Below are 25,137 nucleotides of genomic sequence, written 5' to 3'. Positions count from 1 at the left end.
ACCGCCAGAGTCTCCCCAAACAATCACCAACGCGTTTCGATCCGCCAATATAGAGTCTTTTTCAAGGTGTACAATCTTTCTAAAGATTGCACACCTTGAAAGAGACTAGATATTGGCGGGTCGAAACGCGTTGATGCACGTTTGGGGAGACTGGCGGTGAGCAATACTGGAGGCCGGCAAGGAGGACAATTTTTTTTTGTTTTTTAACCCAGGTGTTCCATCTAAGAGACTCTAACAGCCCTTACATCTAGCTAGTAATCATACATTCTGCAGCCCCTTAAAGATCCCCACTTGTTGCTATATGTCTATGCACTTGCACTTTAAACCTATTGTATACGTTGTCTAATATTTGTATTTTGCACTTTTTATTAAAACTGTACTTCACCATATGGATATATTTTTCCTCCATATGCACATGAGGAATTCCGTTGCACCATACGCAGCAGAAAAAGGAAAACTAAACTATTCTGTTTTTTGTACATATACCCTCAAAGCGCTTGGTATCTGTATTGTCATCTTTGTATGTGAAAGTTTAATCTCTAATATCGCACGCCACTGGGATTGGTTTAGGGCAGCTTGCTTGGCATCAATATGGAACTGCAATGATTGAAGGTTTTGGGAAAACTGCTTTAGCAATGTTTTCTTTGGCGTGTGTTATTTAGGCACTGGTATGGTATTCTTTAAGGCTCCATTCTGTAGACATGCCTGAAACACTCTAAATGTTGTCTTTTAATATAGGATTCAATTGTGGTTTGGTCTTAGCATATTTCTTGGACATTTTCATTTCTCCAGTACATTTGGAAATACGTCTGCGCAGCGAAACCTAGATGGAATCATCATTGAACAACTGGACACCTTAAAATACCTAGTGTTCAACTATCAATGGTCAGCAGCTAACTGCTACAAGTGACATCACAAGTAGGGTTGCCACCTCATCCCTTTAATTCTGGACACATTAATAATTACACAGGTACTGTGGCTGGCTGACTTCAAGACTCCATTTCACTTGGTTTTAATCAGCCACAGAACCTGTGAAATTAATATGTGTCCAGAATTAAAGGGATGAGGTGGTAACCCTAACAAGTCGTACAGGTTGTGCCACAGCTTTCTTTGCAACGCTGACATTTCCATTGCCACAAAAAATTAAAAAGGTATTCAACGTATCAGAATAATACTTTATGGTTCAGAATCATGGACAAACCTTAAAAATGACTTAACAAGGCTGGGATGCTTAAAAATGAGGTGCTTCCGAAACATACAAGTAAAACTAACAGACTGCTTGACAAATAAAAACATCCATATATCCCTGCTTATGCAGATGGTATAATCAAACTGACTGAGGTACTAATTAAGTCACCTATGCCTAAGCATGGATAACCTTAAAACCTGGACTGTTGGGGTGCCTTGAGGGCCGTGTTTGGAACGTCGTCTGTTTATAGTGCGTCTTAAAGTAATTTTATCTGGGACAGTATCAAGGTGAAACACCATGCACATTTTAAGATTAATACTGAACCCATACTCCAAATTATTACTCAGTCTTGTTTTACCAGTGCTCCTAATTGTAAAGCAAGATGCTTGTGCTATATAAATGTTAACCTTCCATATGAAGTTTTCAAAACATGGGATATGCACCCTGTATGCATGCTCATGCTATGTTGATCAATTAGCTGACATGAATGAGCTTTCGGTTAAGCTTGGTACACATTACACAGTTATTGGTAAACAAAGGTAGAAACGCTCGGCTTTGATTATCCGATGGTTCAGCCTTGCCATAAGATATCAAAAAAGGACATTTAATTATTTTATTATCACAAGTTAGCATCTATTAGATGGATTCACATACAGGACTGGGTGTAATGAAGTCAAGAGTTGGCTAGAGGTGTGGGTTCCTGACCAAACACAGACTTTTTTAAAGCAGCAATCACGTACAAGCTATACTAATGCCTTGTAAATGATTGCTGCTTTAAAAAAAAGAAAAAAAGGTTTGAGTTCAAATGGGAACCCGCACCTTCGGCTGACTTCATTACATCCGGCACATAGATGTTAAAATAAAAAATGGTGCACACTAGAAGTTACGGACATTAAATTTCAACAAGAACTTGTCTGGACTCCTAGAGCAAAGGCCTGACAGAACATCTTTATGATTTTTTTGTCCATTAAGTAGAGAAGTGGTATAGTAGGTAGAATTTGTTGCCTTTTTAGAACATTGAGGTCAACCTTGTATTACAAACTGTCCAGTATGCAATCATTGTGTGCACTCTCACCTTGCTCTTTTAGCTTGGGCAGAAGTTTGTTCAGCACTACCATTTTACCACCATTTGTTACCAAGTGCATATCTGTAGTGTATGGTGGGCCTGGCTCTGCACCATCAAAAAGGTAAGGATGATTACAACACTTTCTCAGCTGCATCAGAATATTCAACAGTCTCATTTTATCAGTCTTCCCTGAAGAATTCAAGATATCTATGTCTTTCATCAAGATCCTTGTGTACCTACAGTAATGACAAAAAGGATTAAAAAAACAACAACAAAAAACGGGCCCCAACTGCTGATAGGATTCTTTGCTGTGGTGATAAACTGGACATGTAAACTCACATGAAAACCTCTCTGAATCCACTAGGGGACACTGAAACTTTGAGTTTGGACACTATTCTGAATCTGCTCCCTTTCGGATCCCCTAAACCTGCCCTTAGTTGGTTGTTTTTAATAAAAAAAAAAATCAAGTACAGAACAGAGGAATGAAACTGCCGTAAAATCCACCAATGGATCAGAGAAAAGGCAGTAACATTAGTATAAAATCCTCTTTCACGTACCATTCTCTTTGCATCTTACTTAGGCCCACATAGATTTTAATTTCTTTTTTTGGAGGTAGACTCTTTTCCACTTCAGCCTTTATACGACGCAGAAGGAAAGGTCTCAACACCTAGAGAAAAGTTGTATATATTTATGCAATCTTACAGTAGTAAAATGTATGTCCTATATGGAAGAGAATGACAAATTTAAATGCATTAACACTTACCATATGAAGACGTTCCACCAATTTTTGATCTCCAAGACAGTTGTTTGTATCAAACCAAGAATCAAAATCCTAGGACATGATCAAAAAAAGAAAAATTACACAATGATGCAGTTCTTAGTGTTGATTTTCTCTTTCACAAGAATCAACCTCGTCTCCTGGCATCATTCGCATCCACTTCCACACATTACTGACCTCTGCAGAGTTGAAGACATCAGGCAAAAGGAAATTCAGAAGTGCCCAGAGTTCATGCAAATTATTCTGAAGAGGGGTTCCTGTAAGGAGGAGCCGATTTGTGGTCTTAAATTCTCTCACGATTTCAGAAAGCTGTAAATATCCAAAATTGGAAAATATTTAGTGTAAAACACAGAATTTACAAAATTGTGAATGTGCTGTAGTTATCGAAAACAAATGCTCCTAATCTGTTACCTACCTTAGATTTTTCATTTTTAATTCTGTGAGCTTCATCAATCACTAAATATCGCCAATTAAACTTCTTGAACACAGACTTCTCCCTAATGAGCATTTCATAGGAGGTCACACAAACATCCCATTCTCCTGGCAGAAGAACATCACGGACAAAAGCAGCCTAAAAAGAGATTGTTTAAGTAAAAAGGGAGAAAGTGTTTGACCAATTTCACCATACAAAAGATATATATTAAACTAAAAATTAAAAATCCAGTTACAATAGAGATCTGTGCAAAAGAAAGCCAAAAAAAATTTAAATAAATAAAAACTTACTCTCTGATCCTTGTCGCCAATGAGACAAACTGCACGCAAGGAGGGCACCCATCTTTTAAACTCAGCCATCCAGTTGTGCAAAGTAGACTTTGGAACCAAAACCATGTGAGGTCCAGGAATGTATTTGTAATGTTTCATATAGCCAAGAAGACTAATTGTCTGTAGAGTCTTACCAAGACCCTAAGCACACAAAGAAGACAATTTAATCTCACATTGGTAGTTCAAATTGTGATCAACTGAAAGAGCTTGTTAATGTAATTAGAATAATCGATCAAGATTATTAGGCAAAATTGTTTACACAAGATTTATTTAGAACTAAAAACAATATAGAACACTGCATCCTAGTAGCATTTAATAGGTGATACTAGAGAAAATTAACAAAAACGGTACAGAGTATACCATACTGAATCTAGCAATTTTGGAAAAATACAGTGGTTGGCAAAATTGCGTACACTTTTTGAAATTTGAATGTTTTTCAACTTTGAATGCTTATAAAAACTGTTACACTTCACGCAGTGCAATGATTCATATATCAAATGAAAGGAAATGTAATGCAGAAAACATTGGTTGGCTCAATGCCACGTTGCTGTGCTGCCGTCTTGAAAAATGAAGGATAACCGACGAAATACAGTGACATCATAAGTACACAAGGATTTTCACCCTAAGTAGTGTTTTCACTGCATAACTTCCCTTGAAATGCAAAATGTGACCTGTTTATTGTTGAATTCAGAATAAAATTTCCTTTCATTTGCTATATGAATCATTGCCCTGCGTGAAGTGAAACAGTTTTTATAAGCATTCAAAGTTGAAAAACATTCAAATTTCAAAGTGTCCGCAATTTTGGCCACCACTGTATGTATGCAACTGTCTGAGCAGTGAGCCAATGGAGTCATGCTACTATGCACTTTAATGGCGTGTACACACAGTGCGATGTGCTGTAAAGCCCGACATTGACTATTCGATGTGGCTGGAGCCCGGCCCCACCGATAGTCAATGTTGGGCTGCCTGCACAGTATTTTTCCTTGCTATGCCGATCCCGCGGGACCGCGCATCGACATCGCAAGGACTATACACACGGTGTGAAATGCACTATATTTTCTTACGATTTTGATTAGTCAAAATCGCACGAAAAATCGCACAGTGTATACACACCTTAAGACATGAAAGCCCGAGTTGACAATGGCTTATATACATGGCAGCATTGCCCATGGTGAACCCACCCCAGACATAACTCAGAGCAATGATAGATCCCTATGCGAATACATCATAATGACTCCTGCTCATATTTGAATCGTTATATTATATTACACCAGCGGTTCTCAAACTGTGGGTCGCGACTCCATGTTGCTGACCATCAGGCAGATGGATTACTCCTCTGATCTATCAGCCAGTGATCCAAGGAGTAAAAAAAAAAAAATCAGTTGAACCATGTCACTGTACTTCAGTTTCCTCGGGCCACTTGCGTTATCAGGCACCTCTGTCACCACCCCAGTGCTCTGCATGAGCGAGGTGGGGGGTGGGGTGGGGGGGAACACTGATCACACTGCCTCCCTCCTCCATCCCTCTGATCACACTGCCTACTCATGCCAACCTATGCCTCCCTATTCATCCTCTCCCTGTTCCCCACTGCCTCCCCATCATCCTATGCCTCCCTCTGCCGCCCCCCTAGTCACGCTCTGCTTTTCCCTGCCTCCCCGTCATGCATGCATGCATGTACGTACACACACAGGTTGAGCATCCCTTATCCAAAATGCTTGGGACCAGAGGTATTTTGGATATGGGATTTTTCCGTATTTTGGAATAATTGCATACCATAATGAGACATCATGGTGATGGGACCCAAGTCTAAGCACAGAATACATTTATGTTTCATGTACAACTTATACATACAGCCTGAAGGTAATTTTAGCCAATATTTTTTATAACTGTGTATTAAACAAAGTTTGTGTACATTGAGCCATCAAAAAACAAAGGTTTCACTATCTCACTCAAAAAAGTCCGTATTTCGGAATATTCCGTATTTCGGAATATTTGGATATGGGATACTCAACACACACACGTGTGTGTGTGTGTGTGTGTGTGTGTGTGTGTGTGTGTGTGTGTGTGTGTGTGTATATATACAGGTTGAGTATCCCATATCCATATATTCCGAAATACGGAATATTCCGAAATACGGACTTTTTTGAGTGAGATAGTGAAACCTTTGTTTTTTGATGTCTCAATGTACACAAACTTTGTTTAATACACAAAGTTCTTAAAAATATTGTATTAAATGACCTTCAGGCTGTGTGTATAAGGTGTATATGAAACAAATGAATTGTGTGAATGTAGACACACTTTGCTTAATGCACAAAGTTATAAAAAATATTGGCTAAAATGACCTTCAGGCTGTGTGTATAAGGTGCATATGTAACATAAATGCATTCTGTGCTTAGATTTAGGTCCCATAGCCATGATATCTCACTATGGTATGCAATTATTCCAAAATACGGAAAAATCCCATATCCAAAGTACCTCTGGTCCCAAGCATTTTGGATAAGGGAGACTCAACCTGTATATACATATATACACACACATACACATGCCGGGCAGGGACTCCGAAAGGAGCATGTCCCTATTGTGTAAAAAGAAGATTTTGGTACTTAATCCATTTCTCTGAATCCACTCTGGGACACTGGAGTCAGACAGCTGGGGTGTGAAGTATGCAGACCGGAGGTAGCAAAATCCAATAAAAAATAAATAAAAACACTGTACAACTGGCCCCTCCCCCTTTACACCCCTCCAGTTTGAAAATTTAACAGAGAAAAGAGGGAACATGAAAGAAAAAAAAAGATTTTGGTACTTACCGATAAATCCATTTCTCTGAATCCTCTAGGGGACACTGGAGTCTTATACAGTAGGGGTGTGAAGCTTGCAAGCGGAGGTGTGGCATAATCTAAAATTAGCATTGTCTGCACAGCCGGCTCCTCCCCATTCACATCCCTCCTCCCTCAGTTTGGAAAATTTGACCGAGAGCATAGGACATGATACTATAGCACCTGGCGAGGACCTGAACCGTACAACATATCAAACCGCATCCAAGAAACTCTTAACAGAAAAACCAACGCTGTTTGCACAAGAACGTTGAACACAGCAGGTTGACAGCACTGAGGCAGGCGTCCAGTGTCCCCTAGAGGATTCAGAGAAATGGATTTATCGGTAAGTACCAAAATCCTCTTTTCTCTTTCATCCACTAGGGGACACTGGAGTCTTCTACAGTAGGGGACGTCCCAAAGTTATCCCCAAAGGAGGGAGTGCTGTCGATGGCATGCAAAACTAAACGTCCGAACTTAGAATCTCCGGACGCCAAGGTCTCAGACCTGTAAAAGTTTGCGACTGTGTGGGCTGAAGACCACGTTGTCGCTCTACAAAATGGAGTAGTGGAAACACCACTAAGAGTCGCCCATGAGGCACCCACTGATCTGGTATGATGAGCACTAGTCTGAACCGGAACCTGCTTACCACAGGAAATATTAGCTTGCCGATTGGCAAGGCTATTCCATCTAAACAAAGACTGCCGAGATGCTGGCCAACCAGTCTTTGGACCATCATAGAGAACAACCAATGGTCCGACCTTCTAAAAGGACAACGTAACTTGTACGTATATTCGTAAAGCTCGGACAACATCCAAAGACACTTCCCCATCTGCGAATCCCTGAAAGGATGGGTCCACAATCGGTTTGTTTACGTGAAACCCCGAAACGACCTTAGGAAGGAAATCCGCTCATGTACGGAGTTTTGCCTAATCCCTCTGGAAAATTAACAAAGGACTCTTACATGATATGGCTTCTAACGCCGAAACCCTTCTGGCCGAAGCCAAGGCAAGTAATAGCGTGACCTTCCAAGAGAGATACTGCAGGTCTGTTCTTTTCAACGGCTCAAAAGATGGTGTTCTCAAAAAATCCAACAACAAATTTAAGTCCCACTGCGCAGTGGGAGGACGGAAAGGAGGTTGTATCCTCACCACCCCCTGCAAAAAGGTTTGAACCTCTTGTAAGGACGCTAACCGCTGTTGAAATAGGATGGAGAGAGCCTAAACTTGAACCTTCAAGGAACCTAGTCTTAGTCCCCCATCTAGACCAGCTGGAATGAAAAATAGGATTTTGGTACTTACCAGATAAATCCTTTTCTTTGAATCCATAGGGGGCACTGGAGTACTCTTGGGATATGGACGGTTCCACTGGAACTAGGCACTGAACAGTTAAACTTTGACTCTATCTCCCCTCCATATCCCAGAGTACCTCAGTGTTTTTTTACTGAGCCGAACTGGAGCTATAGAGGTTGACAATGGAGACATACATATAACAAAAAATGGACAACAATAAAGTTGACAAACAAAAAATGACAACTAACAGTTGACACCAACCCGACAGAATTTCTAATTTGAAACAGTCGGTAAGAGTGTGTTAACATAATATTCCCTGCACTTACCAAAACCAGGTAACAACTGCTCTGGGTGGGCGTCTAGTGCCCCCTATGGAATCAAAGAAAAGGATTTATCTGGTAAGTACCAAAATCCTATTTTCTTTTTCATCCACTAGGGGTCACTGGAGTACTCTTGGGACGTACCAAAGTTTCCCCCGTGGGCGGGAGAGCTATTTGGCACATGTAACACTAAACAGCCAAAGCTAGATGCTGATGCCGCAAAAGTATCAAACTTATAAAAGCGCACAAACGTGTGCACTGACGACCATGTAGCCGCCCGGCAAAGCTGTGTCGTAGAAGCTCCCCGACCAGCTGCCCATGAAGTTCCCACAGAACGTGTGGAATGAGCTTTTACCGAAGTAGGCGGCTGTAACCTAGCCTGAAGATAAGCCTGACGTATGGTCAGTTTTATCCATCTGGATAAGGTCTGCTTAGAGGCTGGCCAACCCCTCTTGGCAGCATCATAGAGAACAAATAACGTATCCGTCTTACGAACTGTAGACGTTCGAGACACAAACGCGTAAAACGCGTAAAGCGCGTACCACATCCAGAGTTTCAGAATGTCCTGATAACACAGGAACTACTATTGGTTGGTTGATGTGAAAAGATGACACTACCTTTGGTAAGAAAGCGGGATTCGTCCGAAGTACCGCTCTGTCATCATGAAACACCAAATATGGTGGCTTGCCTGACAAGGCACCCAAATCTGAAACACGCCTTGCCGAAGCCAAGGCTAGAAGAAAATGGGGATTTTTGTTTACTTACCGTAAAATCTCTTTCTCTGAGTCCATCTGGGGGACGCTGCGCCGTTACTTGTGGGTTAGAGGTGTGTGGTAGTGGAGATTGGCACAGAACTATCAAAAGCTGACTCCTCCCCCCTCTAACCCCTCCCATCTCCTTCCTGCTCAGCCCTGATCAGTTAACGTTTAGCCAAGCCAAAGGAGATAGACCAGAATAAAAAATTAACCAATTAAACCAGACAAACTATGGGAGGGATCGCAGCGTCCCCCAGATGGACTCAGAGAAAGAGATTTTACGGTAAGTAAACAAAAATCCCCATTTCTCTGTCCTCCATCTGGGGGACGCTGCGCCGTTACTTGTGGGATTTCCCAAAGCAAGCTAATGAGAGGAGGGAGACGTTGACGGCATAGCCGTCTGTAAAATACGACGCCCAACAGAGGCAGTCTCCAAACTAAAAGTATGAAACCGGTAAAACTTTGTGAACGTATGGACTGACGACCAGGTCGCCGCCCTGCATAGTTGCTCAACAGATGCACCACCGCGAACAGCCCAAGACGCTCCAACTGCTCTAGTCGAATGAGCCTTAATTGAGTCAGGAACCGAAACGCTTGAGGACACGTAAGCCTGTCTGATGGCCGAAGTTATCCAACGGGCCACAGTGTTCTTAGAGGCAGGCCAACCTCGTTTGGGAGCATCAATCAATACCAGCAAGGAATCCGTACGACGGAAAGCCTCCGTGCGAGACAAATAAATACGTAAGGCCCGAACAACATCCAAGAGAGCCAAATGGGAATCCTCCCCCTGAGAAGATGACGGATTAAAAGCTGGAAGAACGATGTCCTGATTTAAATGGAATGCTGAAACAACCTTTGGAAGAAATGAAGGCTTTGTCCGCAGCACCACCCGATTTTCATGAAACACTAACAAGGGTGGCCTGCAAGAAAGAGCCGCCAACTCAGACACTCGTCTAGCTGAGGCAATTGCCAACAGAAAAACAACTTTTTGTGTTAGATAACGTAGTTCCACAGATTCTAGAGGTTCAAATGGAGACTTTTGAAGAGCCTTAAGTACCAAGTTTAAATCCCAGGGAGGAATCGGAGGAACAAAAGGTGGTTGAATTCGAAGTACTCCCTGCAGGAATGTTTGAACCTCTGGAATGATTGCTAATTTCTTTTGAAAAAGGACCGACAAGGCCGAAACCTGACCCTTCAGGGAAGAAAGTTTTAAACCCTTGTCAAGACCCTCCTGGAGAAAGGAGAGCAGGCGAGGAAGTCTAAACAAATGCGGAGTCAAGTTCCTTTTCTCGCACCAAGCAATGTAAATACGCCATACTCTATGGTAAATGCCAGAAGTCACCGGCTTTCTAGCCCGAATCATTGTCTGAACAACCGCACGAGAAAGGCCCTTTGCCTTCAGAATGTTGGATTCAAGAACCAAGCCGTCAAAGCCAGCCGATTTAAATCTGGGTGGCGACAAGGTCCCTGAAGCAGAAGATCTGGTCGCAGAGGGAGGCGAAAGGGGTCTCCGACGACCATGCTGTTTAGAAGAGTGTACCACTGTCGGCGTGGCCAATCCGGAGCCACCAGAATTATTGCAAGGCCTTCTCGCCGAATGCGTTGGAGTAGACGTGGGAGCAGTGGAATTGGTGGGAACACGTAACCCAGCTGAAATTGCCACGGAGCTGTTAGTGCATCGATCAGAAATGCTTGAGGATCCTGAGTTCTTGATCCGTAAACCGGAAGTTTTTTGTTGAGCCGTGACGCCATCAGGTCTAATTCTGGCACTCCCCAGCGATCCACTAGAGAAAGAAACACTTCCTGGTGAAGTTCCCACTCTCCCGGATGAATCGTGTGACGACTCAAAAAGTCTGCTTCCCAGTTTTCGACTCCCGGAATGTGAATGGCTGAAATCACGGGAATCCAACGCTCCGCCCACGTGAGAATCTGAGCAACCTCTCTCATTGCGGACCAGCTGCGAGTTCCTCCCTGTTTGTTGATGTAAGCCACTGCCGTGGCATTGTCGGATTGCACCCGAACTGGATGGCCCTGCACCATGGTCTGAATCCGAATGAGAGCATACCGGATCGCTCTCAATTCCAGAATGTTGATTTGTAGTTTTGACTCTTGATTGCTCCAGCGCCCCTGTAAATGATGAGTCTGGAACACTGCTCCCCAACCGCTGAGGCTTGCGTCCGTGGTTACCATCATCCAAGACCAGACCGTGAACGGCGCACCCTTCCTCAGATTGTGACTGTGAAGCCACCAGTAGAGCGACTGACGAGTTCTTATCGACAAGCGTATCAACTGCAGTTCGAGGCGCGAATCCGTCCGAGTCCAACAGTGGAGAATCTGAGCTTGAAGAGGTCGGGCGTGGAATCTGGCGTATGGAACTGCCTCGAATGAGGCTACCATCTTGCCCAGTACCTGCATGCATCTGAGGACTGATACTGCCGGCAATTTTAACAAGGTTCTGATTCTGGCTTGTAAGTCCTGAATCTTGTCTGTAGGAAGAAACACCTTCTGGCTGTTGGTGTCGAATAGAAGACCCAGAAAAACCATTTTCTGTGACGGGAGTAGAGATGACTTTGGAAAATTGATTATCCACCCGAAAGACTGTAGAGTCTCTATCGTTAGACGCAGGTTCTGAGTGAGAATCTCCGGTGACGGGGCCTTGATCAACAGGTCGTCCAAGTATGGAGTGATGTTGACCCCTTTGCAACGGAGAACTGCGACGACATGACCCAGGACCTTCGTAAACACCCGGGGAGCCGTAGAAAGACCAAAGGGAAGGGCCCGAAACTGAAAATGCCACGGACCTACTGCAAATCTCAGAAGTGATTGATGTCCTGTCCAAATTGGAACATGTAGGTATGCGTCCTTTATATCTATTGAAGCCAAATATTCCCCTGGCTCCATGGCTGCGATAATGGAGCGAATGGATTCCATCCTGAATTTCTGGGATGAAAGGTACGGATTGAGGGCTTTTAGATTTAGAATGGGTCGAAACGAACCGTCCGGCTTGTCTACGAGAAAAAGACCCGAGTAAAAGCCCCGACCTCTCTGAGGAGCTGGGACCGGAAGGATTACTCCATTTTGTAATAGTTTTGCTGTTGCCTGAAGGAGAGCCTGACGTCTGGAGGGGTCGTCTGGGAGAGGCGTCACAATTAGTCGGGCTGGGACTGCTTCTTCGAAATCCAACATATATCCTCTGGAAATGACCCCTATTACCCACCGATCCGGTTTCGATAGGAGCCACACTTCCCTGAAGTGAAGTAAACGAGCCCCAACCTGTATTGATCCCTCCAGAGGGCCCGAAGCGTCATGCCTCAGGCTTGTCGGCAGGCTTACTGGACGGTCTGCGAGTAGCCTGAGCTCCTCTACCTCTGAATGATCCCCTTCGTGGAAATCTGGAGAAGGGTCGAAAGGACTGGAAATTACCTCTGCCCTGCGTACGAAAGGACCGAAATCTTGTAGGCTTTGGTTTGTTTGGAGCAGACGGAAGGAAAGGGCTCTTTCCCCCCGTAGTATCTGAAATAATTTTCTTTAACTCTGATCCAAAAAGAAATTCGCCTTCAAAAGGGACTGCCGTCAAGGTCTGCTTTGAGTCCGAATCAGCATTCCAAACCCTAAGCCAAAGAGATCGTCTTGCGGATACTGTTAAGGCAGAAACACGGGACTGTAGCGCCACCGAATCCAATAATGCTTCACCCACGTAAGTAAGGGCCTCAGAAATCTGTTCTGCTAATTGAATGGCCTCCGACGGATCGTCTGACTGCATCCCAGATACAACCTGTGCAAGCCACTCATCAACGGCTTTAAGCACCCAGGCACTCGCCAGAACTGGACGGAGAGAAACACCTGATAAGGAAAACATAGATTTTAGTAATGCTTCTATCTTCCTATCGGTAGAGTCTTTTAAAGTCGCAGACTGTACTGACGGAATAACCGTAGCTTTTGCTAAATGCGAAATAGGGGCGTCTACCTTTGGGGCGGTTTCCCAAATTGTTGTATCCTCTTCTGTAAAAGGATATAGAAACTTTAACTTTTTAGGCGCCTGGAAACGGGAATCCGGTTTTAGCCAGGGTTCTTTTAAAATATCCGCAAAGTGCGAGTAAGAAGGGAACGCAGTAACCTGTCTCTTCTGTCGTTTAAAGAAAGAGGAAGAAGTCTCGGCTACTGCCTCATCCTGAATATTAAGGGTCTGACGAATGGCTTCTATTAGTAGCCTAACACCTGAATTAGTAGATAAATCCTCATCTTCCCAAGCCGAATTTTCGTCCCCTTCAGGATCTACCTCCCCTTCTTCCAATGGAGATGTCAGAGTATCCAACTCCTCTCCTGGAAATGCAATAGCGGGTAACGGCTGCGTTCGCTTAGAAGCCGCCGAACTACTGGCCGAACTTACAAATTTATTTACAGACTGAGTCAAATCAGTGAGACATTTTCCCATATTCTGGGCCCACAGCGGTTCCACCTGAGTCTGGGCCAAAGCTGCTTCCGACCTTGACTGACGCAAATCTGAAATTGCGTCCACCATGGCCTTGACCCAAGGGGGCATTGACTGATCTGTGGATGTGCCCTGCTGATCTGCCGCTGATGCACCAGAGCATGATGTACAGAGGGTCCCTGCGTCAGCACTCCCCTTAGCCAGCTTTGTGCCACATTGTGAACATGAGAAATAAACCACTGAGGTTGTTTTTCCCTTAGTAGGTTTCTCTGGCTTGCTGGTCATCTTTACTCTGGTGAACTATGTCCCCCAAGTTGTGTTAAAAAATATCTGAGATTCAACCCACTAGACTTGCTCTTTGTTAATATGCTGCTCTAGCCACCAGACTAGAGGAGACACTGTGATCCCCCTCCCCCCCTTTTATACTTGCGGTTTTTATCCCCCTGTGTATGTAATCCTCCTCCGTAGCACAGCGTCCCCTGTGTGCAGGCAGAGAAGATGGCGCCGTGACCAGCCGTGCGCGCGCGCGGGCAGAGCTGAGCGGGAAGACGGCTCTGCCCGCCTGACGTCATTCTCATCTCGTCAAAAACCGGAAGTTCGGCTCCCGTGCGCCGCTACACAGAGCGGTTGTCACGGCAGCCAAGTAACGGTCCAGGGAGTGAATAACACCCTCCCGGACCTAACACAGTCCTCCACCTCACATTTCACCCCAGATCAGCCTCCGTGCTGTCTGTGGGTGATCGCGCGCTCGGGGGGGGGGGGGGGGGGAGGGAGGGGAGGAGGAGTTTGGTAGTCCCAATAAATTCACCATTAATAATAGGAAATAGGGACATTAATAATAGGAAATAGGGACAGCCCAATACTGTCAATGACAGATTGTGGCTGTCCAGTACCTGATGCTGCTGTCTTCTCTCTTTCTCTCTCTGAAGGCCCCAGTGACCGAAGGTATAGTGGCCTCCCTGCAGCAGTCTGGAATGGGATACTAACCCCTTCCACTGTTATACCTGTCACCTGTAAACAGGGACTAGGTATTTGTGAAAGAAGAAATAATAAAAAAAAAAAAATTCCTAAAGAGAAATCAAAACTGTGTCTGTACTCCACAGGCACAAAACTAAAACTGGTCAGGGCTGAGCAGGAAGGAGATGGGAGGGGTTAGAGGGGGGAGGAGTCAGCTTTTGATAGTTCTGTGCCAATCTCCACTACCACACACCTCTAACCCACAAGTAACGGCGCAGCGTCCCCCAGATGGAGGACAGAGAAATAAGAATTTACTCACCGGTAATTCTATTTCTCGTAGTCCGTAGTGGATGCTGGGAACTCCGTAAGGACCATGGGGAATAGCGGGCTCCGAAGGAGGCTGGGCACTCTAGAAAGATCTTCGACTACCTGGTGTGCACTGGCTCCTCCCACTATGACCCTCCTCCAAGCCTCAGTTAGGTACTGTGCCCGGACGAGCGTACACAATAAGGAAGGATTTTGAATCCCGGGTAAGACTCATACCAGCCACACCAAACACACCGTACAACTCGTGATATGAAACACAGTTAACAGTATGAAACCATAGAGCCTCTCAACAGATGGCTCAACAATAACCCGATTTAGTTAACAATAACTATGTACAAGTATTGCAGATAAACCGCACTTGGGATGGGCGCCCAGCATCCACTACGGACTACGAGAAATAGAATTACCGGTGAGTAAATTCTTATTTTCTCTGACGTCCTAGTGGATGCTGGGAACTCCGTAAGGACCATGGGGATTATACCAAAGCTCCCAAACGGGCGGGAGAGTGCGGATGACTCTGCAGCACCGAATGAGAGAACTCCAGGTCCTCCTCAGCGAGGGTATCAAATTTATAGAATTTTGCAAAGGTGTTTGCCCCTGACCAAGTAGCAGCTCGGCAAAGTTGTAAAGCCGAGACCCCTCGGGCAGCCGCCCAAGATGAGCCCACCTTCCTTGTAGAATGGGCATTGACAGATTTTGGCTGTGGCAGGCCTGCCACAGTATGTGCAAGCTGAATTGTATTACAAATCCAACGAGCAATAGTCTGCTTAGAAGCAGGAGCACCCAGCTTGTTGGGTGCATACAGGATAAACAGCGAGTCAGATTTTCTGACTCCAGCCGTCCTGGAAACATATTTTCAGGCCCTGACAACGTCTAGCAACTTGGAGTCCTCCAAATCCTTAGTAGCCGCAGGCACCACAATAGGCTGGTTCAGGTGAAACGCTGACACCACCTTAGGGAGAAACTGGGGACGAGTCCTCAATTCTGCCCTATAGATATGGAAAATCAGATAAGGGCTTTTACATGATAAAGCCGCTAACTCTGACACTCGCCTGGCTGAAGCCAAGGCCAATAACATGACCACCTTCCACGTGAGATATTTCAGATCCACGGTTTTTAGTGGCTCAAACCAATGTGATTTTAAGAAACTCAACAACACGTTGAGATCCCAAGGTGCCACAGGAGGCACAAATGGGGGCTGAATATGCAGCACTCCTTTCACAAATGTCTGAACTTCAGGTACTGAAGCTAGTTCTTTTTGAAAGAAAATTGACAGAGCCGAGATCTGTACCTTAATGGAGCCCAGTTTTAGGCCCATATTCACTCCTGCTTGCAGGAAATGCAGAAATCGACCTAGTTGAAATTCCTCTGTTGGGGCCTTTTTGGCCTCGCACCATGCAACATATTTCCGCCATATGCGGTGATAATGCTTTGCCGTAACATCTTTCCTGGCTTTAATAAGCGTAGGAATGACTTCCTCCGGAATGCCCTTTTCCTTCAGGATCCAGCATTCAACCGCCATGCCGTCAAACGCAGCCGCGGTAAGTCTTGGAACAGACAGGGGCCCTGTTGCAGCAGGTCCTGTCTGAGCGGCAGAGACCACGGGTCCTCTGAGATCATCTCTTGAAGTTCCGGGTACCACGCTCTTCTCGGCCAATCCGGAACCACGAGAATTGTGTTTACTCCTCGCTTTCTTATTATTCTCAATACCTTTGGTATGAGAGGTAGAGGAGGGAACACAAACTGACCGGTACACCCACGGTGTCACTAGAGCGTCCACAGCTATCGCCTGAGGGTCTCTTGACCTGGCGCAATACTTCTCTGGTTTTTTGTTTAGGCGGGACGCCATCATGTCCACCTGTGGACGACCCCATTGATTTACAATCATTTGGAAGACTTCTGGATGAAGTCGCCACTCTCCCGGGTGGAGGTCGTGCCTGCTGAGAAAGTCTGCTTCCCAGTTGTCCACTCCCGGGATGAACACTGCTGACAGTGCTAGTACATGATTCTCCGCCCATCGGAGAATTTTTGTGGCTTCTGCCATCGCCGTCCTGCTTCTTGTGCCGCCCTGTCGATTCACATGGGCGACTGCCGTGATGTTGTCTGACTGGATCAGCACCGGCTGGTGTAGGAGCAGGGATTTTGCTTGACTTAGGGCATTGTAAATGGCCCTTAGTTCCAGAATATTTATGTGAAGGGCAGTCTCCTGACTTGACCATAGTCCTTGGAAATTTCTTCCCTTTGTGACTGCCCCCCAGCCTCGTAGGCTGGCATCCGTGGTCACCAGGACCCAGTCCTGTATGCCGAATCTGCGGCCCTCCAGAAGATGAGCACTGTGCAGCCACCACAGAAGAGACACCCTGGTTCGTGGAGACAGGGTTATTAAACGATGCATCTGAAGATGCGATCCGGACCACTTGTCCAACAGGTCCCACTGAAAAATTCTGGCATGGAACCTGCCGAATGGAATTGCTTCGTAAGAAGCTACCATCTTTCCCAGGACCCGCGTGCAGTGATGCACCGATACCTGTTTTGGTTTTAGGAGGTCTCTGACTAGAGAAGACAACTCCCTGGCTTTCTCCTCCGGGAGAAACACTTTTTTCTGGGCCGTGTCCAGAATCATTCCCAGGAACATTAGACGTGTCGTGGGGACCAGCTGTGACTTTGGGATATTCAGAATCCAACCGTGCTGGCTCAGCACTTCCTGAGATAGTGCTACTCCCACTAACAACTGTTCCTTGGATCGTGCCTTTATTAGGAGATCGTCCAAGTATGGGATAATTAAAACTCCCTTTTTTCGAAGGAGTATCATCATTTCCGCCATAACCTTGGTAAATACCCTCGGTGCCGTGGAGAGTCCAAACGGCAGCGTCTGGAATTGGTAATGGCAATCCTGTACCACAAATCTGAGGTACTCCTGGTGAGAATTGTAAATGGGGACATGCAGGTAAGCATCCTTGATGTCCCGGGATACCATGTAATCCCCCTCGTCCAGGCTTGCAATAACCGCCCTGAGCGATTCCATCTTGAACTTGAATTTTTTTATGTATGTGTTCAAGGATTTCAAATTTAAAATGGGTCTCACCGAACCGTCCGGTTTCGGCACCACAAATAGTGTGGAATAGTAACCCCGGCCTTGTTGAAGTAGGGGTACCTTGAAGGATCCAGGGATCCACCTGTGAGCGAGCCCACTGATCGCTGAAATTCCTGAGGCGGGCCCCCACCGTACCTGGCTCCGCCTGTGAAGCCCCACCGTCATGCGGCGTACTTGGAAGAGGAAGCGGGGGAGGACTTTTGGTCCTGGGAACCTGCTGTTTGCTGCAGCCTTTTTCCCCTGCCTCTGCCTCTTGACAGAAAAGACCCTCCTTTTCCCCGCTTGTTTTTCTGGGACCGAAAGGACTGAACCTGATAAAATGGCGCCTTCTTAGGCTGTGAGGGGACATGGGGTAAAAATGCTGACTTCCCAGACGTTGCTGTGGAAACTAGGTCGGAGAGACCATCCCCAAATAATTCCTCCCCCTTATAAGGCAAAACTTCCATGTGCCTTTTGGAATCTGCATCTCCAGTCCACTGGCGAGTCCATAAGCATCTCCTAGCAGAGATGGATAATGCACTTACTTTAGATGCCAGCCGGCAGATTTCCCTCTGTGCATCTCTCATGTATAAGACTGAGTCTTTGATATGGTCAATTGTTAGCAGGATCGTGTCTCTGTCTAACGTATCAATATTTTCTGACAGTTTATCTGACCACGCAGCGGCAGCACTGCACATCCATGCTGACGCAATAGCTGGTCTGAGTATAATGCCTGAGTGTGTATCTACAGACTTCAGGATCGCCTCCTGCTTTCTATCAGCAGGTTCCTTAAGGGCGGCCGTATCCTGGGACGGTAGTGCCACCTTTTTAGACAAACGTGTGAGCGCTTTATCCACCCTCGGGGGTGTTTCCCAACGTAACCTATCCTCTGGCGGGAAAGGTAACGCCATTAGTAGCTTCTTAGGAATTACCAATTTCTTATCGGGGGAAGCCCACGCTTCTTCACACACTTCATTTAATTCATCTGACGGGGGAAAAACTACAGGTAGTTTTTTCTCCCCAAACATAATACCCTTTTTTGTGGTACCTGGATGTAAATCAGAAATATTTAACACCTCTTTCATTGCCTCAATCAAGCAGTGAATGGCCTTAACGGGCATTAAATTTGACTCATCGTCGTCGACACTGGTGTCAGTATCCGTGTCGACATCTACTTGTGCCACCTGAGATAGCGGGCGTTTCAGAGCCCCTGATGACTTTTGAGACACCTGGACAGGCACGAGCTGAAGACTCGGCTGTCCCACAGTCGGCATGTCGTCAAATTTTTTATGTAAGGAGTCTATACGTGCACTCATTTCCTGCCATAATACCATCCACTCAGGTGTCTGACCCCCAGGGGGTGACATCCCTGCTAAAGGCATCTGCTCCCCCTCCACATCATTATCCTCCTCAAACATGTCGACACAGCCGTACCGACACACTCCACACACACAGGGAATGCTCAAACAGAGGACAGGACCCACAAAAGCCCTTTGGGGGGACAGAGTAAGAGTATGCCAGCACACACCAGAGCGCTATATATATACAGGGACTAACTGAGTTATGTCCCTAATAGCTGCTTTTCAATATAATATACTGTATACAGTGCCAATTTTAATGCCCCCCCTCTCTTTTCCCTCTTACTGTACTGTAGAATTGCAGGGAAGAGCCAGGGAGCTTCCTTCCAGCCGAGCTGTGAGGAAAAATGGCGCCAGTGTGCTGAGGAGATAGGCTCCGCCCCTTTTTCACGGCGTATTCTCCCGCTTTTTATGGAATTCTGGCAGGGGTATTTACCTCATATATAGCCCCAGGGGCTATATATTGAGGTATTTTAGCCAGCCCAGGTGTTTTTATTGCTGCCTCAGGGCGCCCCCCCCCCAGCGCCCTGCACCCTCAGTGACCGGAGTGTGAAGTGTGTATGAGGAGCAATGGCGCACAGCTGCAGTGCTGTGCGCTACCTTGGTGAAGACAGGATGTCTTCATGCCGCCGATTTTCCGGACCATCTTCTTGCTTCTGGCTCTGTAAGGGGGACGGCGGCGCGGCTCCGGGACCGAACATCAAGGCTGGGCCTGCGGTCGATCCCTCTGGAGCTAATGGTGTCCAGTAGCCTAAGAAGCCCAATCCGGCTGCAAGCAGGCGAGTTCGCTTCTTCTCCCCTTAGTCCCTCGCTGCAGTGAGCCTGTTGCCAGCAGGTCTCACTGAAAATAACAAATTCTAAGACTATAACTTTCTAAGAGCTCAGGAGAGCCCCTAGTGTGCATCCAACCTCGGCCGGGCACGAAATCTAACTGAGGCTTGGAGGAGGGTCATAGTGGGAGGAGCCAGTGCACACCAGGTAGTCTAAGATCTTTCTAGAGTGCCCAGCCTCCTTCGGAGCCCGCTATTCCCCATGGTCCTTATGGAGTTCCCAGCATCCACTAGGACGTCAGAGAAAAATTGTTTTCCAAGTGAGAAATTTAATATCCACTTATTGTAAGGGTTCAAAATGAAAAGACTAAGAAATCTGAAACCAGATTCAAGTCCCATGGCGCTGTAGGTGGAATGAATGGAGGCTGTACTCTGAGGACACCCTGCATAAAGGTGTGTACTGATGGCAAAAGAGCCAGTCGTCTTTGAAAGTAGATTGACAAAGCAGATATCTGCACTTTTAGTGTGGATAGACGTAGACCTCCATCTAATCCCATCTGTAGAAATAACAAAAGACGGGATAACTTGAAAGAAGATGTCGGAAATTTGCGAGCTTCACACCAACCTATATAGTCACGCCAAATTCTGTAATAATGAGCTGCCGCAACCGGCTTTCTAGCTCGTAACATGGTTGGAATGACTGATTCTGGAATGCCCTCTCCTCTTAAGAGGGCGGTCTCAACAGCCACCCCGTCAAACGCAGCCGCGCTAAATCGGGGTAAAGAAACGGACCCTGTTGTAACAGGTCCGGACGTAGTGGGAGCGGCCAAGGATCGTCTGCAAGTAATCCGCGAAGATCCGAGAACCAAGCTCTCCGTGGCCAATGAGGCGCCACTAGTATGATTGTGACGAACTCTCTTTTGATCCGTTTTAGCAATAGCGGGAGCAGCGGAAACGGTGGAAACAGATACACTAGACTATATGGCCACCGGACTGTGAGAGCATCCACCGCCACTGCCTCTGGATCTCTCGTTCTGGATACATACTGGGGCATTTGATGATTGTGGCGAGATGCCATCAAGTCCACCTGCGGGTAACCCCACCTCTGGACCAGCATGAGAAATACTTCTGGATTTAATGCCCATTCTCCTGGATGAAAATCCCGACGACTGAGATAATCCGCGTCCCAGTTGTCCACTCCCGGAATGAACACTGCCGACAATATGACCTGGTGGTATTCTGCCCAATTGAGGATTCGAGCTACTTCCCGCATTGCCATGCGGCTTCTCGTTCCGCCTTGTTTGTTGATGTATGCGACCGCCGTCGCATTGTCTGATTGCACCTGAACCGCCTGCGCCTGCAGGATGTGCACTGCCTGTCGCAATGCATTGTAAATTGCCCGGAGTTCCAGGACATTTATGGACAGCAATCTTTCGTGATCCGCCCAGAGACACTGGAGCTGAAGATTCTGAACTACAGCTCCCCAACCTCTGAGACTTGCGTCTGCCGTGAGAATTATCCAATTCCAGGTGCCGCACTGTTTCACTGCGGTTCGATTCTGTACCCTGAGCCACCAGAGTAGAGACACTCTGGTCCTTGGAGACAACCTTACCCTGTGGTGAATCTGTAAGTGTGAGCCCGACCACTGTGCGAGCACATCCAGTTGAAAAGGACGTGAGTGAAATCTCCCGAACTGGAGTGCTTCGAAAGCCGCCACCATTGTGCCTAAGAGGCGAATGCACAAATGAACCGAGACTGTGCGTGGCTTGAGCACTAATTGTACCAGATGACGAATGACCCGTACTTTCTGTTCGGGTAGGTAAATCCTTTGGTCTACCGTATCGAGAATCATACCTAGGAATTGAAGTCGTTGGGACGGAACTAGATGTGATTTCTTGAAGTTGACAATCCAACCGTGGTGAACCAGAACATTGTATGTCAGCAATGCCTGTTGAAGGAGTATTTGTTGAGACGGAGCTTTGATGAGCAGATCGTCCAAGTATGGAACTATTATCACTCCTAGAGATCTGAGATGAGCTATCAACACAGACATCACCTTGGTGAATACCCGAGGTGCTGACGAGAGGCCAAACGGTAGAGCCTGAAACTGATAATGGTTCTGTCGTATTGCAAACCGCAAAAACCTTTGATGAGGAGGCCAAATCGGAATGTGTAAGTACGCATCCTTGAGATCCAGCGCAATCATAAACTCCTGTGGCTCTAGACCTGCAATTACTGATCGTAGAGATTCCATCTTGAATCTGTAGTAAGTGACGTACTGATTGAGGCCCTTTAAAGTTCAATATTGGCCTGACCGAGCCATCCGGCTTCGGTACTACAAACAGACTGGAATAATAACCCTGACCCTGTTGGTGCACAGGGACCAGAACCAAAACTGCTGCGTCCAGCAAAGACTGAATGGCAGTCTGCAGAATCGCCTTCTTGTCGTCCAACCGAGGCAGTCCTGTCCTGAAAAACCGCATTGGCGGGAGACAGTCGAACTCTATTTTGTAACCTGTTAAAACTAGATTGCGGATCCACCCATCTGTGGACGTCTGAAGCCACGCCAACTGGAATGACTGAAGACGTGCTCCTACAATAGGAGATCCGAGATGGGCTGGGAGCCCGTCATGCCACTGGCTTACCGGTGACTTTAGTATCCTGACGAGTGGTATTGGCTCGTTGGAAACTACGTCCCCGACCTCGTCTACCTGGTGTGGCCGTTCCCCTGCCACGCCCGCGAAAGGACTGAGGTGTAAAAGATTTGAACGCCGGTCCAGAATATCTTTTTCTAGGCACTGTTGGAGGAAATGGTAAGAAAACCGACTTTCCTCCCGTGGCCTCAGAAATCCATTTGTCTAATTCAGGACCGAATAACCTCTCGCCCTCATAAGGTAATGCTTCTATTCCTTTTTTGACCTCTGCCTCAGCTCGCCAAGAGCGTAGCCAGAGCGCACGTCGTGCTGTGACTAGTGATGAAGAAAGGCGAGAAGCTGACAGACGTCAGTAGAAGCTGTACATAAATAGTCAGCCGCTTCCCAGATTTGATCAGCGAGAAGTATAAGATGATCATCAGTTAAGGCAGATCTGAGTTTTGTTATCCATACCATTAGTGCTTTAGTTACCCAAATGCCACTCAACCCAGGTCTAAGCAGCACTCCTGCCGCTGTATACATGGACTTCAGCATAACCTCTATTTTACGGTCCGAAGGGTCCTTGAGTGTAGTTGCAGCTGGTACAGGTATGGTTAATTTCTTTGTAAGTTTAGATACAGATGAATCCACCAACGGCGGATTCTCCCATGTAGCTGTCATAGACTCTGGAAACGGATAGCTAGACCTAAATCTGTGAGGTACAGAAAACCGTTTATCCGGATTCTTCCTCGTTTCTAGTAACATTTTATTAAGAGATTCTGACACAGGAAAACAAACTGGAGTTCTTTGTCGTTTAGTAAAAACGACCTCATCATTTGTCAGAGGCTCCTCAGTTTCTGTAAAATTCAGAGACTGACGCACTGCTCTGATGAGATTATCAATACCTGGCCTGTCAAAATCGTCACCCTCTGACTGCTGGTCTACTTCGCCCTCCTCACCCATATCTTGTACAGTGAGGTCTGGCGAAGAATCATCAGACATTAACATAGCAGCCGGTAGCTTATAGGAAAAATGAAACTTATCCCCTTTAGTCAAAGAAGATCTGGACCTTTGGTAAGGCTGAGACCCCTCAGGAAGTTCTAGCGGTCTCACCCTAGATTCAGATCTTGCCGCCTCTCGCTCCTGCCGAGAGGCGGCCAACTCTGATTGCAATCCAGCTAAAACATCTGCTAATATAGCCCATGGCGGGTCCGGGGTTGAAATGGGATTTGAAACCGGAGCAGGAATTGTATTTGTTTCAGAATTTACAACACATACTTTACATGTGGTAAATCCATCAGGTAATACACCCTTACAGACATTGCAGTAAACCTGCTTCTTGGACTTTGCTGGTGTCTTACTCATTATGCAAAAAAAAAAAAAAAAATACAAAGACAAAGAACCTGTGCGACTCAGTAAATAGCACTAAGGTGTCTCTATATCGCTGGCCAAATGTGCCAGTAATGTCTGATCCCAAAATCCCCCTAACACCCCAGCGCCTTCAATGGTGGAGAGATGTATACAGGAAATTCTGAAAAGAAACAGGAAAAAACAGGAAGCATGGTTTAATATGTCCCCATGCTCACAGAATATCACAAAGTGCAAACATTAATCTATGTAGCAGATTATACTTAAATGCATATATGCCATTCCTGTTACTTATCTATACAGCGCTGCTGGCTCTGTGTTAGGTCATACATACTTTTAAAGAAGTGTGCCTCCCCCTCTCCCCCGTGTACCGCTACTCTGTACACGGAGACCGGCCTTGTGCGCCCTCCGGAAGTGCATCGGAGCAGACGATATGCCGCGTGGAGCGGCCTCCAAAGACCAGTGTGGCACAGCGCAGCGGAAGAGACATTTACACAGCGGCGGCGGGCGGCTGCGGCGCGACACAAATACACACACAGTAATCCCACACAGCGGGGCGGGAGCATGAGCTGACCGCCCCAAACAACATACCTGGACCCTGTGGTGAGGGCAATGATGGGGCTTCTCTGTAAGCACTGACAGCCTTTTACTGCAGGTGTCCTGCACGTGGAAGTGAGGGAGCTCTTCTAGAGAGGTCCGATACCCACAGCTGCAACAGCAGCTTTCACTATCCCAAACCCTCGCCTTCTTGGAAGGGGGAAAGGGATGTTTTCAAAAAATAATCAAAGAAAAAAATCAATAATTGTGGATCCACTTCCACAAGCCTAGTTGCTCTGTGAGCACCGAAAAAACACTGAGGTACTCTGGGATATGGAGGGGAGATATAGTCACGTTCAGTGCCTAGTTCCAGTGGAACCGTCCATATCCCAAGAGTACTCCAGTGACCCCTAGTGGATGAAAAAGAAAGTAGAAGTCTGGATAAGTGCAAGTTCGTCAAATTCCACCCATGTTCCTAACACCAGTCCATGTACTTCTTCTAATGTCTGCAGTCGTACATGGGAGTAACCGGCTTCCTAGCAGCGATCCTCTTTCGGAATAGCCGTTCTTGGTCTCCCTCTGTCTCTTAAGATCCGGGTCTCAACAGCCCCGCCATGAAACGTAGCCTGTTCAGATCTGAGTGGAGGAACGGCCCCTGATATAGCCGGTCCTCCCTTCGAGGTAACAGTCAAGGGTCCTCTGCTAGT

General features: G+C 46.3%; 1 protein-coding gene across 1 annotated transcript in view; it reads right to left on the bottom strand.

Annotated features, from left to right (window-relative positions):
* The window catches only part of SMARCA5 (SWI/SNF related, matrix associated, actin dependent regulator of chromatin, subfamily a, member 5), a 145,023-nt gene that overhangs the window by 41,156 nt on the left and 78,730 nt on the right, over positions 1–25,137 (bottom strand). Inside the window, exons 6-11 of the mRNA XM_063920413.1 lie at positions 3,757–3,936; positions 3,449–3,604; positions 3,211–3,342; positions 3,019–3,087; positions 2,813–2,922; positions 2,265–2,491 (exon numbers count right to left, since the gene is read on the bottom strand). Coding sequence (XP_063776483.1) covers positions 2,265–2,491; positions 2,813–2,922; positions 3,019–3,087; positions 3,211–3,342; positions 3,449–3,604; positions 3,757–3,936 — 874 coding nt within the window. The remainder of the gene's footprint in view (positions 1–2,264; positions 2,492–2,812; positions 2,923–3,018; positions 3,088–3,210; positions 3,343–3,448; positions 3,605–3,756; positions 3,937–25,137) is intronic.

The sequence above is a fragment of the Pseudophryne corroboree genome, chromosome 1 (assembly GCF_028390025.1).
Source record: "Pseudophryne corroboree isolate aPseCor3 chromosome 1, aPseCor3.hap2, whole genome shotgun sequence".
NCBI classification, from domain to species: Eukaryota; Metazoa; Chordata; class Amphibia; order Anura; family Myobatrachidae; genus Pseudophryne; species Pseudophryne corroboree.
The sequence above is the reverse complement of the archived record's forward strand: the minus strand, read 5'-3'. Positions and strand labels throughout refer to the sequence as shown.